The sequence below is a fragment of the Haliotis cracherodii genome, unplaced genomic scaffold (genome assembly GCF_022045235.1).
Source record: "Haliotis cracherodii isolate W230 unplaced genomic scaffold, xgHalCrac1.p SCAF_21, whole genome shotgun sequence".
NCBI classification, from domain to species: domain Eukaryota; kingdom Metazoa; phylum Mollusca; class Gastropoda; order Lepetellida; family Haliotidae; genus Haliotis; species Haliotis cracherodii.
The window spans coordinates 2155340-2172868 of NW_027266277.1; the positions used below are offsets into that span (position 1 = coordinate 2155340).

General features: G+C 42.4%; 1 protein-coding gene across 1 annotated transcript in view; it reads left to right on the top strand.

Annotated features, from left to right (window-relative positions):
- LOC139470716 (arylsulfatase B-like) overlaps nucleotides 1-16765 on the top strand; it is a 28248-nt gene extending 11483 nt beyond the window's left edge. The window contains exons 2-15 of the mRNA XM_071252982.1: nucleotides 2326-2459; nucleotides 3604-3715; nucleotides 4858-4909; nucleotides 5142-5245; nucleotides 5504-5610; nucleotides 6406-6470; nucleotides 6711-6812; nucleotides 8475-8538; nucleotides 8796-8893; nucleotides 10542-10678; nucleotides 11947-12005; nucleotides 13167-13290; nucleotides 14450-14592; nucleotides 16146-16765. Coding sequence (XP_071109083.1) covers nucleotides 2326-2459; nucleotides 3604-3715; nucleotides 4858-4909; nucleotides 5142-5245; nucleotides 5504-5610; nucleotides 6406-6470; nucleotides 6711-6812; nucleotides 8475-8538; nucleotides 8796-8893; nucleotides 10542-10678; nucleotides 11947-12005; nucleotides 13167-13290; nucleotides 14450-14592; nucleotides 16146-16318 — 1474 coding nt within the window. The 3' untranslated portion in view covers nucleotides 16319-16765. The remainder of the gene's footprint in view (nucleotides 1-2325; nucleotides 2460-3603; nucleotides 3716-4857; nucleotides 4910-5141; nucleotides 5246-5503; nucleotides 5611-6405; nucleotides 6471-6710; nucleotides 6813-8474; nucleotides 8539-8795; nucleotides 8894-10541; nucleotides 10679-11946; nucleotides 12006-13166; nucleotides 13291-14449; nucleotides 14593-16145) is intronic.
- The last annotated feature ends 764 nt before the right edge of the window (nucleotides 16766-17529 follow it).

Consider the following 17529-nt stretch of genomic DNA (forward strand, 5'->3'; position numbering starts at 1 on the left):
TTTGAAGTAACCTTGTCATAATGTTTACATCTCACAATAGATTGACACATAAATAACAGGTTTGTCCAACCACTGGAGCCATCAGTTACTTGGATCCCATCAGTAAATCTAGGGTCATGTCCAATAAACCACTGAATTCATGAAGCTGACACACGTTTCTGCACGGAGGCTTCTGGACGGTGGGGTCGCCGAGTGGTTAAATCGTTTGCTCGTCAAGGTATACCCAGGATTAAACCATAATACCCAGAAATACCCAATGGAGTGAGTGTGTGTGTTGAGTATGACGCCGCTTTCAACAGTATTCCAGTTATATCACGGCGTGTCAGCTTAATGTGGGAGGAAAGCCCGAAGTGATGCAGGTCTTTGACGTTTACCATTTCGGTGAAACCCACGAGCACAAGCACGAACACGAGCACGGGTATGGTGCTGACAAACCTAGAAACATAATCGGGGCGAATACCCATAGGAATTGTTTATAAGAGTATTGTAACGGTTCTACAGCCTATGAAATTACTTATGAGTGTATTGTAACGGCACTGTAGCCAACGCTTTTACATATGAGAGTATTGTCGTGGTTCTGTAGCCAATGAAATACACAAGAGTATTATAACGGCTCTGCAGTCAATGAAAGTACATATGGCAGTATTATAACGGCTCTGCAGTCAATGAAAGTACATATGGCAGTATTATAACGGCTCTGCAGTCAATGAAAGTACATATGGCAGTATTATAACGGTTCTGCAGCCGAGGTTATTACATACGAGAGTATAATAACGGATCTGCAGCAAGGGTTATTACATATGGGAGTGTTATATCCGCTCTGCAGCCGAGGTTATTACATATTAGAGTGTTATAACGGCTCTGCAGCCAGGGTTATTACATATGGGAGTGTTATATCGGCTCTGCAGCCAAGGTTATTACACATTAGAGTGTTATATCGGCTCTGCAGCCGCAGCACTGACCTGATGTATTATATCGGCTCTCCGACCAATGGAACTGGTCATGGTTTGTTGAAACTTCGATGAGCAGGAAGGACATTGCAAAACGACAAACTCCATTCTCATGACGGGAGTTCACCTGGAACACATGAAACAAACAAAATAACCCAAAACATAAAGCATATCCATACATGTGCACGTCATGTTTAGCCTCCAGGTGTACCAGTTACTTGATAAAGCCAAACCCATGTATAGTAACTGTAGGAGTGGGAGTGGGAGTGGGGGCTGTTTATGGTACAATAAAACAATGCAGGGAGAAGAAACCATGAGGGACGCAGTGTGGTTTATTTCATGATAAAACATTGTTCTACCATGACGTCATTTCTGGAGATTTGAACATGCGCTCGCAACTTGATGACGTCGTAAATTGGACGACGTTACTTTAAGAGGGAATTGTCCAAAGAGTTGTTCCCCGTAGATGTAGCCGGGCAACGGAGATAAACGCAATGGCAGAACGATCGTATCCAAAAGCGGGAGAGATATGACAATCGGTATTGGGAGAAAAGTTACAGTTATCTACGTGCAAATTATGAGAATATGTGGGAAAGACCAAATCGATCCCCCGCCCCCACCCCTTTTAATAAAATTGACTTGTCAGACATTGACGATGTCAGATTCTATTCATAGAGTCATCATTATGTAAATACGTGAAAATATGTTAACTTTAAAGCTTTTACATTTTATTAACATCCTTGAAGAGGCTGTACATAATAATGATATTTCATAATAACAAAATAAACGATATATGGTCGTTGTTTATCGTACAATAAAACACTGCATGATAGAAGAAACCAGAAACAATTTCCCTCTCATTCAAACTTCAACCGAAAAAAATATCATTTATTGGTGAAATTATCACGCACCTAAATCCTATTCACTGACACTATCTTGTCATGTACAGCGCATGACATTTGCGTGTCCTGATGGGACGACCTGCACGTTGATGCAGATAGGTATAAGTATGTCAAACCTGATACAGTGTGACCATCAATGATCAATATCTTTTTAAAGATACACTACTTCAAACTTCAAACGAAAAAAATATCATTTATTGGTGAAATTATCATGCACCTAAATCCTATTCACTGACCGACTGACACTATCTTGTCATGCACAGCGCATTACATTTGCTTGTCCTGATAGGACGACCTTAACGTTGATACAGATAGGTATAAGTATGTCAAACCTGATACAGTGTGACCATCAATGATCAATATCTTTTTAAAGACACACTACAGCATCAGTAAGCTGTAGGAGGCGTTACAGCGCTTCACACACAGGCGTTCTTTGCATATTATACCGCTAATACCAGCTGTTTCTCGCACAGTATCGGAGGTCTGTTCACAACAATGGCGTGTCGTGGAATAGCAGTATTGGCTGTGTTGCTGTGGGCTACAACGAACACCTCTTCTTCATCTCCACAGCGCCCCAACATTGTGTTCATCGTAGCTGACGACCTAGGTAAGCTGGACTGATGATGATTAATGTCATGCTGAATTAATACGATACTCTCTCACAGCTTCTAAACCATAATTATTTGCCTTTCTGCTCAGCCCTTACTGTAATCATATCACTGATTTTCCCCTCAAAATTACATGTTTTCAGAGACTAAGCGTTAGTCTAGAAATCTGACAATGTATGCATGCTTGTCGAGGATCCATCGATCCTTTGTTCACATTATTTGTTGCGATAAACCTCATTAAGACTGCAATACATTTTGCATTTCAATTATTTATTGGAGCTTTTTATCAACGTTTGTATGTACAATCTCGCATTGAAGGCATGTGATGCATGGTGAAACGCCATTTCGATTAAACAACGTAACAGCTGTTATGGCGATCACATGTTATTGACGTCTTGTCCGCGAGATGTCAGAGATGTTTCCTTTAGTTTATCAATCCTGCTGACATGTTTCCTTATCTGTTTATTGTTTAACGCCTTTCTCAGCACTATGCCAGCTGTATAACGCCCCGGGTACCCGTTGCAAACACATGCAAAGGCAAGTCAAACGTTCAGTTTAAAAACAACACGGGAACGTATGGTACCTGTCAAAATAGGGAATTGCATCGGCCATAGTTCTTGTCACTGGTTCATGCAATTGTGAAATGTCCCCTACATGTCTACCATAAAACGTTTTTAAAGCTTTGCTATTAATGTGAAGAATGTGTTAAGATTCATATTTTTGAAGCTGAACATGAGAATAAAACCAAATATTATGGATGGCCTTTGCCACAGGTCAGCACTTAAGCTCTTTCAACAGGTCCGTCCTATCCACATATATGTAACAGGAAACTGGTGTTTTATATGTGTAAGTTTGAACTGTTGACTGTTTAGTGAGTGAGTGAGAGAGTATGTTTTACGCCGCGTTTAGCAATAATATACAAGCATTATCACAACGAGGGACACCAGAAATGGGCTTCACACATTGTACCCGTGTCGGGAATCGAACCCGGGTCTCCGACGTGACGAGCGAACGCTTTAACCACTAGGTTACCCGACCGCCCCTGTGGACTGTTTCGAGGTGTGTTGCGTGTTGGTCGTAGTTATTAATATGGCATTTAGTTTTGTTATGTATCCTCCATATTGTCAGCGTGTTGTATTTCAGGCTGGAATGACGTTGGCTTTAGGAACCCTGACATCCTCTCCCCAAACATAGACAAGCTGGCCAGAGAAGGGGTCATCCTCAACAGTTCCTATGTCCAGCCTGTCTGTAGTCCGTATGTTGCTTTATGGCGCTACGTCACCATCTTTCATATTACACAGCCCTGTGCCTTTTCTCTAGGGCATCGATGATGTCATTGTTAAAATATCCCCCATGATTACTGTCATAATTATTTTCTATAACGCTAGTAGATCCGGGGTTCATACCAAAAGACGTTAAAAGGTGGTACTTAATGTTACCCTGTCTGGCGCTCTGCATTAAGGTGCAATAATCTAGGACGTGACGTTAAACCCAATTTTAACTCACCTCACCTTTTCTATGTGGCATCGATGATGTCATAGTAAAAGTATCCCCCATGATTACTGTCATAATTATTTTCTATAATGCTAGAAGATCCGGGGTTCATACCGAAAGACGTTAAAAGGTGGTACTTATTTTTACCCTGTCTGGCGCTCTGCATTAAGCGCAATAATCTTGGACGCGACGTTAAACCCAATTTGAACTCACCTCACCTTTTCTATGTGGCATCGACGATGTCATAGTAGAAACATCTTTCATGATTACTGTTGAAATTAATTTTTATAACGTAGATGTAACAGTAGTAGTAGTAGTAGTAGTAGTAGTAGTAGTAGTAGTAGTAGCAGCAGTATTAGTATTAGTAGCAGCAGCAACATTAGAAGCAGTACTAATAGCATCAGTAGTAGCAGCGGTAGTAGTAGTACTAGTTACAGTATCAGTACACGTAACAGTAGTAGTAGTAGTAGTAGTAGTAGTAGTAGCAGAAGTAGTAGTAGTATTAGCAGCAGCAGCAGCAACAGTAGAAGCGGCACTAGTAGCATCAGCGGTAGTGGTAGTGGTAGTGGTAGTGGTAGCAGCAGTAGTCGCAGCAGTACAGGGTCTTCAGCAACCCATGCTTGCCCTGAAAGGAGACTATGCTTGTCGTAAGAGGCGACTAACGGGATGGGGTGGTCAGGCGTGGATCGATGCTCATAACGTCGATCACTGGATTGCGGCATTAAACCCCAAAACAAACAAACAAAACCTAGCAGCTGGAGTTGTAGCAGCGCTAGTAGTAATAAATGTTGGAGTAGTAATAGCAGCAGCAGCAGCAGCAGCGGCAGCAGCAGCAGCAGCAGCAGCAGCAGCAGCAGCAGTAGTTGGTTATTATTTCTGAATGTGTTGCTCCTCGTGTTTCAGATCTCGCAATGCTTTCATGACAGGTGTATATCCTTTCAAAGTGGGTCTTCAGGTAGGAAGTTTCATTTAGCTTGTGGTTACACGCATTTGATTTACCCACAAGCGTGATATTATATAAAAAGCAAGATAAGCACGATAGGTAGGATGCTGACAACGTATAGTGAATAAGAGACACGAACACACATATTTAATGCATGTCCTGTTTGCGCCCTCGATGACCTGTCTGAATACTTTGACACATTCTCTCTTGAATGATTCCTGTTGAACTCATTTGTTTGTTGCAGCACATAGTGATCTGGCAGTGGCAAAACGTCTGTTCCCCTTTGAACCACACCTTTCTGCCTCAAGTGTTGAAAGGCCTGGGCTACGCAACTCACATCGTGGGCAAGTTAGTGTCGGCGCATATGTCACCTTACTGAAACACTTGTAAAGACGTTCGCGCAATCGTAATGATTATCATCATTAATCCTTTCAGTCTTTTACCAGAGTCTCATGATTCAACAATTATGTGACATATTGTTGTATTTTAGTAAAGTAACACCTTGATCCACAAAAAGTTATGAATTTCTGTACTGCTTATCTATTTGGCATTTTTATGGTTCAACGGTTTTTAAACGAAATTCAATTTTCGGTTCTTGTTTCCAAGATGGCATCTCGGCTTCTGCAACTGGAACTGCACGCCCACCTTCCGAGGCTTCGACAGCTTCTTCGGCTACTACAACTCTCGCGAGGACTACTACAGCCATAAACTGTGTAAGTACAACATAGATTTAGTTACTACTCGATTTTAAAGTGAAGGTCAAACATCATTCGCCTTTAATATTGGACGAGAGGGGCGTCACGTGACCTTAAAGGTGAAGGATACATGTTTATGTTCAAATGTCTTTTTGACGAGACTGGTGTTCATAATGACGTCGCCACTTCCACATTCCCGGGAAACCCCTGGGCATTCCCTACTACGAACACAAATTGCTGTTATTTAAGTTCTCACACATATACATGATTGAAAGATTGTGTTATTGATTGTCATTGGTGATTGTTGGTTTGTGATCAGGTATGACAGGCATATCTCACTGGAAAGATGCTGAAGATAATATAAGCCACCCTTCGTATTTATCAACCTTCAGCTCTGTAGTTTGAATACTTCATGGTGGTGTTAGGATTGGTCTCCAAGGTCGGTGGGATACCCGAAGACCCGGGTTCGATGGGAACAATGTGTGAAGCCCATTTCTGGTGTCTGTGATATGCTGGAATATTGCTGAAAGTGGCGTAAAACCATACTCACTCAAGCTGGTGTCCCCACCCCAACCCCCGACGTGATATTGCTGGAATATTGCTGAAAGCGGCATGAATGAACCCGTGCAATCCCAACAAAGTCACAGTCAATTTTACGCCCCCCACCCCTCCTTTTGTAATTTTAATGAGCATCCAACGTCTGTAAAACATCTCATGTGTTCACAATATCTACATGTATGCGAAACATGTACTTGTTTGAGTGTAGACGAAGTTGTCTGGACTTTGCCGCTGACCCCGATGCATGTTTTACAGCAGGGTATTTGGACTTCCGGGATGACCAGGAAGCTGCGTGGCAGTACGAAGGCCAGTATTCTGCGGTATGTGTGTATGACGTCACTCATGTGATGACATGAAATACAATGTTTATATGACGAAATAATACCCTCATTGTTGTCATACACAGTTCTACAGTTTAATGTACTTTTGTCCAGTATCTCATAGTTAGTGAGAGCTCATACATCTTAGGAAATCATAGGATATATTATTTAATGATATTTCATACAAAAGGGTATTATGTTAATACACACTTTCGTACAAAGTTCGACTTTGGTTTCCAGAACCTGTACTCCCAGAAGATTGTCAGTGTTATTAAAAAACATGACAAGAGCCGACCATTGTTCCTCTATCTGCCGTTCCAGTCCGTGCACTCTCCAACACAGGTACTGTGTCACCCACAGGTACACTGACACAGACACACAGGTACACTGACACAGACACACGGGTACACTGACATAGACACACAGGTACACTGACATAGACACACAGGTACACTGACACAGACACACAGGTACACTGACAGAGACACACTTGTACACTGACACAGACACACAGGTACACTGACACAGACACACAGGTACACTGACACAGACACACTGGTACACTGACACAGACACACAGGTACACTGACACAGACACACAGGTACACTGACACAGACACACAGGTACACTGACACAGACACACAGGTACACTGACATAGACACACAGGTACACTGACATAGACACACAGGTACACTGACACAGACACACAGGTACACTGACACAGACACACAGGTACACTGACATAGACACACAGGTACACTGACACAGACACACAGGTACACTGACACAGACACAGACACACAGGTACACTGACATAGACACACAGGTACACTGATACAGACACACAGGTACACTGACATAGACACACAGGTACACTGACATAGACGCACAGGTACACTGACACAGACACACAGGCACACTGACATAGACACACAGGTACACAGACACAGACACACAGGCACACTGACACAGACACACAGGTACACTGACAGAGACACACTTGTACACTGACACAGACACACAGGTACACTGACACAGACACACAGGTACAAAGACACACAGGTACACTGACACAGACACACTGGTACACTGACACAGACACACAGGCACACTGACACAGACACACAGGTACACTGACAGAGACACACTTGTACACTGACACAGACACACAGGTACACTGACACAGACACACAGGTACACTGACACAGACACACTGGTACACTGACACAGACACACAGGTACACTGACACAGACACACAGGTACACTGACACAGACACACAGGTACACTGACATAGACACACAGGTACACTGACATAGACACACAGGTACACTGACACAGACACACAGGTACACTGACACAGACACAGACACACAGGTACACTGACATAGACACACAGGTACACTGATACAGACACACAGGTAAACTGACATAGACACACAGGTACACTGACATAGACGCACAGGTACACTGACACAGACACACAGGCACACTGACATAGACACACAGGTACACAGACACAGACACACAGGCACACTGACACAGACACACAGGTACACTGACACAGACACACAGGTAAGTGACTGTATTTTGAATGTCACATTCACAAATCCAGCTAAAGATTTCGTGAGTATCCCCTCCACGTTCTTCATGCGTCCTTGACAGATTACTTCTGATCAAGTAGCCAGTGATCCACAGTAACTGCCCAGGAGCTGTTTTGGTGAAACTTGCATATTTAAATTCTAATCTCAAGGCACTCTATCTGGTTATAAGGCCACACGAGACGGACGTGTAAGCAGTAGAGCCCAGGAAGGCACACAACACAGCTCTGAACCCACAGATTTCCCCGAAGGGACCCCATCACTTGCAGTCAAGTCTGAAGACATTCTGATACAAGAAGGACATGGGTGCTATGTGTCGCTATTATTATCTGTTTAATAACAGCAGGAATGGTTAATATCATCACAAAGCGTTAATTGTGATTCTCTTCCCATGTTGTACAGGCTCCCGAACGCTATGTTAATCTGTACAAGAATGTTAACAACAAAGGAAGGCGGGTTTTCAGCGGTACGTATCATGTTCCGTAAATGGTCTATCATCCAATGATTGATCACTGCAATGGTCTGCGAGGGATTGGTATGGCGTTTAGGGAAGATAGGACATATTTAGACTACTTGTTCAATAAGTTGTATGACATGACGTCCCCAAAATATGTTTAACATACAGAAATGGAAGTTCACTATTTTAATGACGTTCCAGGCAGCTTCAATCAAAGAGACGTGTTGTCTACTGAACTCTTTATATGTTATTGTTGTATCCATCAGGAATGGTCTCTGCTCTCGATGAAGCGATTGGCAACGTAACCGCTGCTCTCAAACAACGCGGTCTCTATGACAACACACTGTTTCTCTTGACGACGGATGTGAGTTGCATATTTCTGTAGTGTCATATACACTTCTCTTACACTTGTTTCGGCAATTAGTACCGCGAACCCTCGTTAGTCCAGACTCCGTTATGACGGAAACTCAACGTTCCAGACGATTCACATCGAGAAGGTCAAACATTCTACAATGGTGAGGTGAGGTGAAATGGGTTTGACGTCGCGTGCAAGATTATTGCACTTATAAAGCGACGTAAATGCCATACATAGGTATATGCTGTACATAGGTAAACGCTGTAGGTAGGTAAATGCTGTACTTCGGTAAATGCTGTACCTAGGCAAATGCTGTACGTAGGTAAATGCTATACTCAGGTAAATGCTATACTCAGGTAAATGCTGTACTCAGGTAAATGCTGTACTCAGGTAAATGCTATACGTACGTAAATGCTGTACCTAGGCAAATGCTGTACGTAGGTAAATGCTATACTCAGGTAAATGCTATACTCAGGTAAATGCTGTACTCAGGTAAATGCTGTACTCAGGTAAATGCTGTACGTAGGTAAATGCTGTACTCAGGTAAATGCTATACTCAGGTAAATGCTGTACTCAGGTAAATGCTATACTCAGGTAAATGCTATACTCAGGTAAATGCTGTACTCAGGTAAATGCTGTACTCAGGTAAATGCTATACTCAGGTAAATGCTGTACTCAGGTAAATGCTGTACTCAGGTAAATGCTGTACTCAGGTAAATGCTGTACTCAGGTAAATGCTGTACTCAGGTAAATGCTGTACTCAGGTAAATGCTGTACGTAGGTAAATGCTGTACGTAGGTAAATGCTATACTCAGGTAAATGCTGTACTCAGGTAAATGCTGTACTCAGGTAAATGCTGTACTCAGGTAAATGCTATACTCAGGTAAATGCTGTACATAGGTAAATGCTGTACTCAGGTAAATGCTATACTCAGGTAAATGCTGTACGTAGGTAAATGCTATACTCAGGTAAATGCTGTACTCAGGTAAATGCTGTACTCAGGTAAATGCTGTACTCAGGTAAATGCTGTACTCAGGTAAATGCTATACTCAGGTAAATGCTGTACTCAGGTAAATGCTGTACTCAGGTAAATGCTATACTCAGGTAAATGCTGTACGTAGGTAAATGCTATACTTACGTAAATGCTGTACTCAGGTAAATGCTGTACTCAGGTAAATGCTATACTTCAGTAAATGCTATACACAGGTAAATGCTATACACAGGTAAATGCTATACACAGGTAAATGCTATACTCAGGTAAATGCTGTACTCAGGTAAATGCTGTACTCAGGTAAATGCTGTACTCAGGTAAATGCTATACTCAGGTAAATGCTGTACGTAGGTAAATGCTATACTTACGTAAATGCTGTACTCAGGTAAATGCCTTACTCAGGTAAATGCTATACTTCAGTAAATGCTATACACAGGTAAATGCTATACACAGGTAAATGCTATACACAGGTAAATGCTACACACAGGTAAATGCTATACGTTTTGGGGTGGAGAGAAAACAGATATGAACATACTGCGATACACAAAACACAATGTTGACCTTGACTGCACACAGTTCCTTATTTCAGTAACATTTCCAGAAGGTTTCGATCAAACTGAAATATGACTTTTCATTGTGTGTATACTACATGTTACATGCTGCCAGAATGGAGCCGAGATCTTCAGCCACGGCAACAACTGGCCCCTGAGAGGGGGGAAACATTCCATCTGGGAGGGGGGCACGAGGGGGACGGCGTTCCTGCACGGGGCGGGGCTCAAGAAGACTGGCTACACCTATAACGGGTGAGATGGACTGTTTGTAGTATTGATGTTGGGCTGTCTTTATTGTTTTGTTTGATTCTCATTCGAATGCTGAGCATCAGAGGGAGAGTCGATCGGAATAAACCTAATATTGTCCATGCCAGTTACATGTGACGTAGTTCCAACTTAGAGGACTTGCTTGTCAAGTAACATGTATAGCATTCATTCATTTCTAAATGTCAACTTTATCAGGTCACGAGATAAACATATTATTGGTCCAGTAGCGACAAGTGTTCATTTATTACGCCTTTTCCCTTACATCGTCACGCTCTTTCTCTGAAAACCACAGTATCCTTGAGGCAGACTGCACTTTTAAATAAGTTCCGACAAAAAGTATTATTTCACACGAAAGATAAAAACAGTATTTCATCATATATTATATGTTCAGATGAAAACAGTATCTCATCATATATATGTTCCGATAAAAACAGTACTTCATGTTATATTTGCAGATAAAAAAAGTATCAAATGTTTTCGGATAAAAACAGTATCTCATCACATATTTTCAGATAAAAACAGTATCTCATATATTTTCGGATAAAAACGGTACATGTATCGCATCATATTTTTCATCACTAAATAATAAATTGACTCATCTGACCTACTTGTGATCGTAAAACGAACATATATAATGATGGTTTGCATTAAAGGTTCCAAATGAACTCATTCACTCGGGAGAGAAATTCCTCTTAGCTCCTATGCTATACTCTAACATCGTCATCATGCTGGTATTATTGTCCCTGCTCCTATACTACTCTCTAACATCGTCATCATGCTGGTATTATTGTCCCTGCTCCTATGCTACTCTCTAACATCGTCATCATGCTGGTATTATTGTCCCTGCTCCTATGCTACTCTCTAACATCGTCATCATGCTGGTATTATTGTCCCTGCTCCTATGCTACTCTCTAACATCGTCATCATGCTGGTATTATTGTCCCTGCTCCTATGCTACTCTCTAACATCGTCATCATGCTGGTATTATTGTCCCTGCTCCTATGCTACTCTCTAACATCGTCATCGTGCTGGTATTATTGTCCCTGCTCCTATGCTACTCTCTAACTTCGTCATCATGCTGGTATTATTGTCCCTGCTCCTATGCTACTCTCTAACATCGTCATCATGCTGGTATTATTGTCCCTGCTCCTATGCTACTCTCTAACATCGTCATCATGCTGGTATTATTGTCCCTGCTCCTATGCTACTCTCTAACTTCGTCATCATGCTGGTATTATTTTCCCTGCTCACAGAATGATCCATGCAGTAGACTGGATGCCGACTCTCATCTCTGCTGCAGGGGGCACCCCAGGTAAGGGGACATATTTTGTACCATGGTGGTAAACTTGACCTTTATCGCTTTGGGCTTTGTTGTTTCATCAAACAGACACTCGGTCATATAACTGACACAATGTTGTTTAAAGCCGCTGTATTTTCAGCATCGTACCGTGCTTGTTGGGTTCACCAAATCTATAAAACTGTATCACGTCATGCTTTCCTTCAATAATAGTGAGTTAGTTGGGTTGTACACCGCTTTTAACAGTATTCCAGTTTTCTCACGGCGTGTCAGCTTAATGTGGAAGAAAAGTAATACAGGTCTTAGACATTTACCACTTCGGTGAAACCAACGAGCACAGGTATGGTACTGACAAACCTTGAAACAGGGCGAATAGGGATTCAAAACCAAAAATATCAAATTTTTGGTGTGCCCAAGGGACGCAACTCTGCACAGCGAATTGCGGTGCCTGAGACGACTGGGTCACCGATCCCCCTCCTCCAACAGTAAGCTGACACGCCGGGATATAAGTGAATAACTGTTCCAACCTTCCACTGGTATGGTACTGAAAGACATCAACTAACACATAGGGCGAATCATGAAAACACATCATAATGTGCGTAAGTGCTTTGCACAGGATGTCAGCGTGAGCTAAATGTGGGAGGAAAACCCGAAGTGGCGCTGGTGTTGTAGACACTTCAGTGAAACCAACTTATGGCATGGCGTTGATAAACTGAGAATCATTATGACGGCGAATATTGGTTTCGAACCCACGAAGTTTCTGACGCGACCAAGGAACGCAACTCTGCTCAGTTTTGGACGACCGGGGGGCACCAGTGTCCCTCCCCTCATCTTATTTATAAACAATCAATGAGGATTTCAATTAGGTTTGGTTTGTTTGTTGTTTTACGCCGCATCCAGCAATATTCCAATCTTTATAATGGCGGTCTGTGAATAATCGAGTCTCGACCAGACAATTACCTCCCTTGTTGAAGCGTCTGTAAATTATATCTTTAGTCCAGTGTATGGAATCTAACATGACTACAAAAGATCAGTGATGACGTGAAATAATTATATTTTTAATGGCTCTTATTTATTTTAGCTTTTCCTATAAAGTAAAGGGTACAAAAGATCAGAGATGACGCGAAATAAATATATTTTTAATGTGTCTTATTTATTTTATCTTTTCCTATAAAGTAAAGGGTATCGATGGGATTGATCAGTGGCAAGCTGTTAGCACAGGAGGACCCTCGAAGAGGTCGGAGTTCATCTACAATCTATACGACTACGTCATACCACGAGAAGGGCAAGCAGGCATAAGGTGAGTGGGTGAGTGAGTGAGTGAGTGAGTGAGTTTGGTTTAACGCCACTTTGACCGGTGTTTCTGTTCTGTCATGGTGTGTCAGCTTGATGTGGAGGGAAAGCCTGAAGTGATGCAGGTCCTGGACTTTTACCACCGTGGTGTAACACACAGTACCGGTATTTGGCTGACAAACCTCGATCACAGGTTTCTGGTGCACCCTGGCATGAGGTAAATGTGTGGATGTGTTTACTGCAGTTTTCTACAACTGCATATTATTGTCATGGAAAAGATAGATTGTAATGGTTAGAGCGTCTGCCCTGGGAATGGTGAAGTGAAATGGTCTATAACGTCGCGTTCAAGATTATTGCGTTGTGTACGTGCGTGCCTGTGTGCGTGCGCGAGCTCTTGTTCTAATCCGGACTTATTCCAATTTCACAGTGCTTTGCCCACTAATATACCATCATGCCGCAGTTTAACATGAATATCCCACCCACACACAGTATACAGACTCCGAGCGGACCAGTCCTTGTTTAAGCCCCTTAAAGCCGAACGCCAGACAGGGTAACAACAAGTACCAGCTTTTAACATCTTCTAGTGCGATACGGCCGGGGATCGAACCCGGACCTTCCGCTCTCTGGGCAGACGCTCTACCATTAGACCAGGAGGTTGCTGGTTCGATCCCCAGGCAGCATTATACCAAAACATTTGCTTGTGTGAGTATGGTTTTACAGCAATATCACGGCGGGGGACACCAAAAATGGGCTTCACACATTGTACCCATGTTGGGAATCGAACCCATGTCTTCGGCGTGATGAGCGAACGCTTTAACCACTTGGCTACCCGACCACAGCTAATATCCTTTAGTAGCTGTAGTGAACGCGAACCCCATTTCATTTCACCACATTTGTTACCTTTTAAACACCATATTCCATTAAGGGATGCTGTTAGGCCTTATCATCGGTTAACGCTGCCAATAACATTTGTACAGATTACAATTGACATGTAATAATTGGATGTATGGAACACAACAGCTGTGGGACTGGCCTCTGGTGGTTGTAAGGTTATAAGAATTAACGCAATCACCACACCTTTTGCTTTCATATCAACGGCGATGCCATCTTTTATCATGAGCGCGCACAGAGGGAAACAAGCAGCCTCAATAGCCGTGTCTTTGCAGGATGGGGGACTATAAGTTGTTGCTGGGATACCCCGGAACTCAGGATGGATGGCATCGTCCCATGAATAACACCAAGGATGACATATACGAGAAACACCTGTACGACCCTCAGGGAAAGGAGACACACTTGTTCAACCTCAAAGGTACACAGATCCGAGTCCAAATGTTGAACCAATTTGTAAAGTACGATAAGCACAAATCACCCATGGAGTGAAAAACTGAAATATGAATAACACACCAACGTAACCTATGTCGCTTGACGTCCCTGAAGTAAACCGAATGAAAAATACAATGTTTAATATTTTGTTCATATTTAAACCTAGAAAATAGTAAAATGTCTCTTAGTACATATTTCCACTTTAATAGACATTTAAAAATCGTATCCTCTATGTTTATTTGTTGTTAATTGCCGCACTCAGTAATATTCAAGCTATATGACGGCAGTCTGTAAATAATCGAGTCTGGATCAGACAATCCAGTGAATGACATCATGAACATCGATCCATGCAATTGCGACATGATGACATGCATCAACCAGGTCAGCAAAAATGACCACACGATCCCGTTAGTCGCCTCTTACGACAAGCATAGTCTCCCTTTACGGCAAACATGGGTTGCTGAAGACCTATTCTGACCCGGATCTTCACGGGGATACAAGCATGGGTTGCTGAACACCTATTCTACCCCGGATCTTCACGGGTCCGTATCCCCTATGAATGTTCTGACGACACACGTGGGATTGGTGGTGTGTGTAACAGCTCTGTAAATGTAAATGTGATTCGATGCCGTCCGCGTCATATCATACAAAATTTGGCGCTTGGCATTAAAGGAATGAGATGAGGTGAAATTGGGTTTAACGTCGCATCCAGATTTACTGCACGTATATAGCGACATACATGCACACGTGTGTGTGTGTACTAGTCCGGACTGATGCTGATTAATCACTGAGATACCATGCCGCAGTTTAACATGAATACCCAACTCAGGGGCACTATACTGAATCCAAGCCGACCAGTCCTTGTTTTAGCCCCTTAATGCAAAACAACAGGCAGGGTAACAACAAGTACCACCTTTTAACGTCTTTTGGAATAACGGCCCTTCCGCTCTCTCGGCGGACGCTCTACCCTGAGACCACGGAGGTGGTCCCTGAAGGGATAACACAAGGACTGGTATCTTAGTGGAGTAGCACTGTCATACTGGCATAGATCCCGTCTAGTACAAGCATTTCTATGGCCTAAACATACAATGTCAAGAATAAACCATGTTGATTGGTTGAGCTTAGAATGTCAGTATTTCCTTCTGTGGTCACGATGAATCAGGTATGATTTGGTATGTGATCTGTCAATATATTGAAACTTACCAGTAATTATAAGAAATAACTGATAAATGATTTGTCAAAACACATAACAAGCAGTTCATGATCATTATTCTCATTTATGCAAATTGTGTGAGCGGCGGGTTCTACTGGGAGAGCAGGACATGCTCACCCTTTCGCGAATACCTTGTGTCATCACTGCTTTTCAGTGATCCTTAAATCTCATTTTCAGTACCATTGTCTTTTACGCCCAAAGGAATCTGTTTCGGCAAAAAATCGACTTTATTGTTTCACATAATAACCTCAGAAACAATATCAACAACGTTTCTCTGTTTATGTATTTAAACCAGTTGACCTAAAGAACCGTTTTCACTTTCTCAGATGATCCCCTGGAAAAACATGATCTTGCAGAAGCCATGCCAGAAATGGTTGCTAAGCTACGAGAACGCCTTCTTGAATATAAGAGACAAATGGTTCCAGCCAACTACCCTGACCCTGACCCAAAAGGGGACCCCAAGAGATACAACAACACATGGACGCCAGGGTGGTGCTGACGTCATCGGGAGTACTGTATGATGTCATCGGGAGTACAGTATGACTTCATCGGGAATACTGTATGACGTCATCGGGAGTACTGTATGACGTTATTGGGAGTATTGTATGACTTCATCGAGAGTACTGTATGACGTCATCGGGAGTACTGTATGACGTCATCATCATTGTATTGAACAATAGTGGGAACCTACGCCATGTGCGTGCCCAATGCAGTCAGTGTTTCACTTCACTTGTAACTACTAGCAAAGAAGGTCGCCATGCAATAAAAATACATTATATCTGTCTATAAATTTGTACAGAGTTCAGAAATGTATTTTGCTTCACCGTTTTCATTTTTATAATGCTTTGCGCTTGTCATTATTTAGGGCTCTTGTGTTTAAAGGATGATCTAATATCGATGAAGCCAAGATGCAAATTGTGTTTTTTTATGCTGTGAATAAATATTTCCATTACGTGTTTGTACATTTTGTGCTCAAGTCCACCTCCAAACACATGGAATGAGATTCGAACCGGTACACCACTGTGTTTGATTACCTCATGTTGTCACAGTGCGATGTCATATAGGTAACCACTCCCTTAAGTCCCTTAAGTCACCTCTAACGACAAGCATAGAGTGCTGGGGACCTATATTCTTACCCGGAATCCCTACGATAGCGACGAGGGTGTTCATGGCCAATTGGATACCACAACGGTCAACAGTCCTTTTTCTGATGGAAGACGGTATTCAAGTCCGTGAGGCATTGACGATAATGTTGAATGGGTTTTATATGGTATACCCTGAAACTAATGATGGGAGTGTTCAACTGAGTGAGTGAGTGAGTGATTTTGGTTTAACGCAGCCTTGAACAATATTTCAGTAAAGTCACGACGATTCAGCTTCAGTGGAGGAAAGCACGAAACGATGCAGATCTTAGACATTCACCGCTTTGGTGAAACCCACAAGCACGGGTCGGATGCTGACAAACCTACAACCATAATCGCGGTTAACCGGGATTTGAACCCACACTCAGAGGTTTCTGGCGAATGTAACATGTCTAAAATGAAGACTTCTAGTTTTACTTGTATAACCCTTCTTTCAAAGAAACTACAGATTAAATTATCCTTGGAGGTAATGAATGCAATTGATCGAGGCAAGTGTTCAATGATCGTATGACCTTTTACAATCACAATACTGTGAAGCCTCGTCCTCAAAAGTTCATTCGCTGTTTGT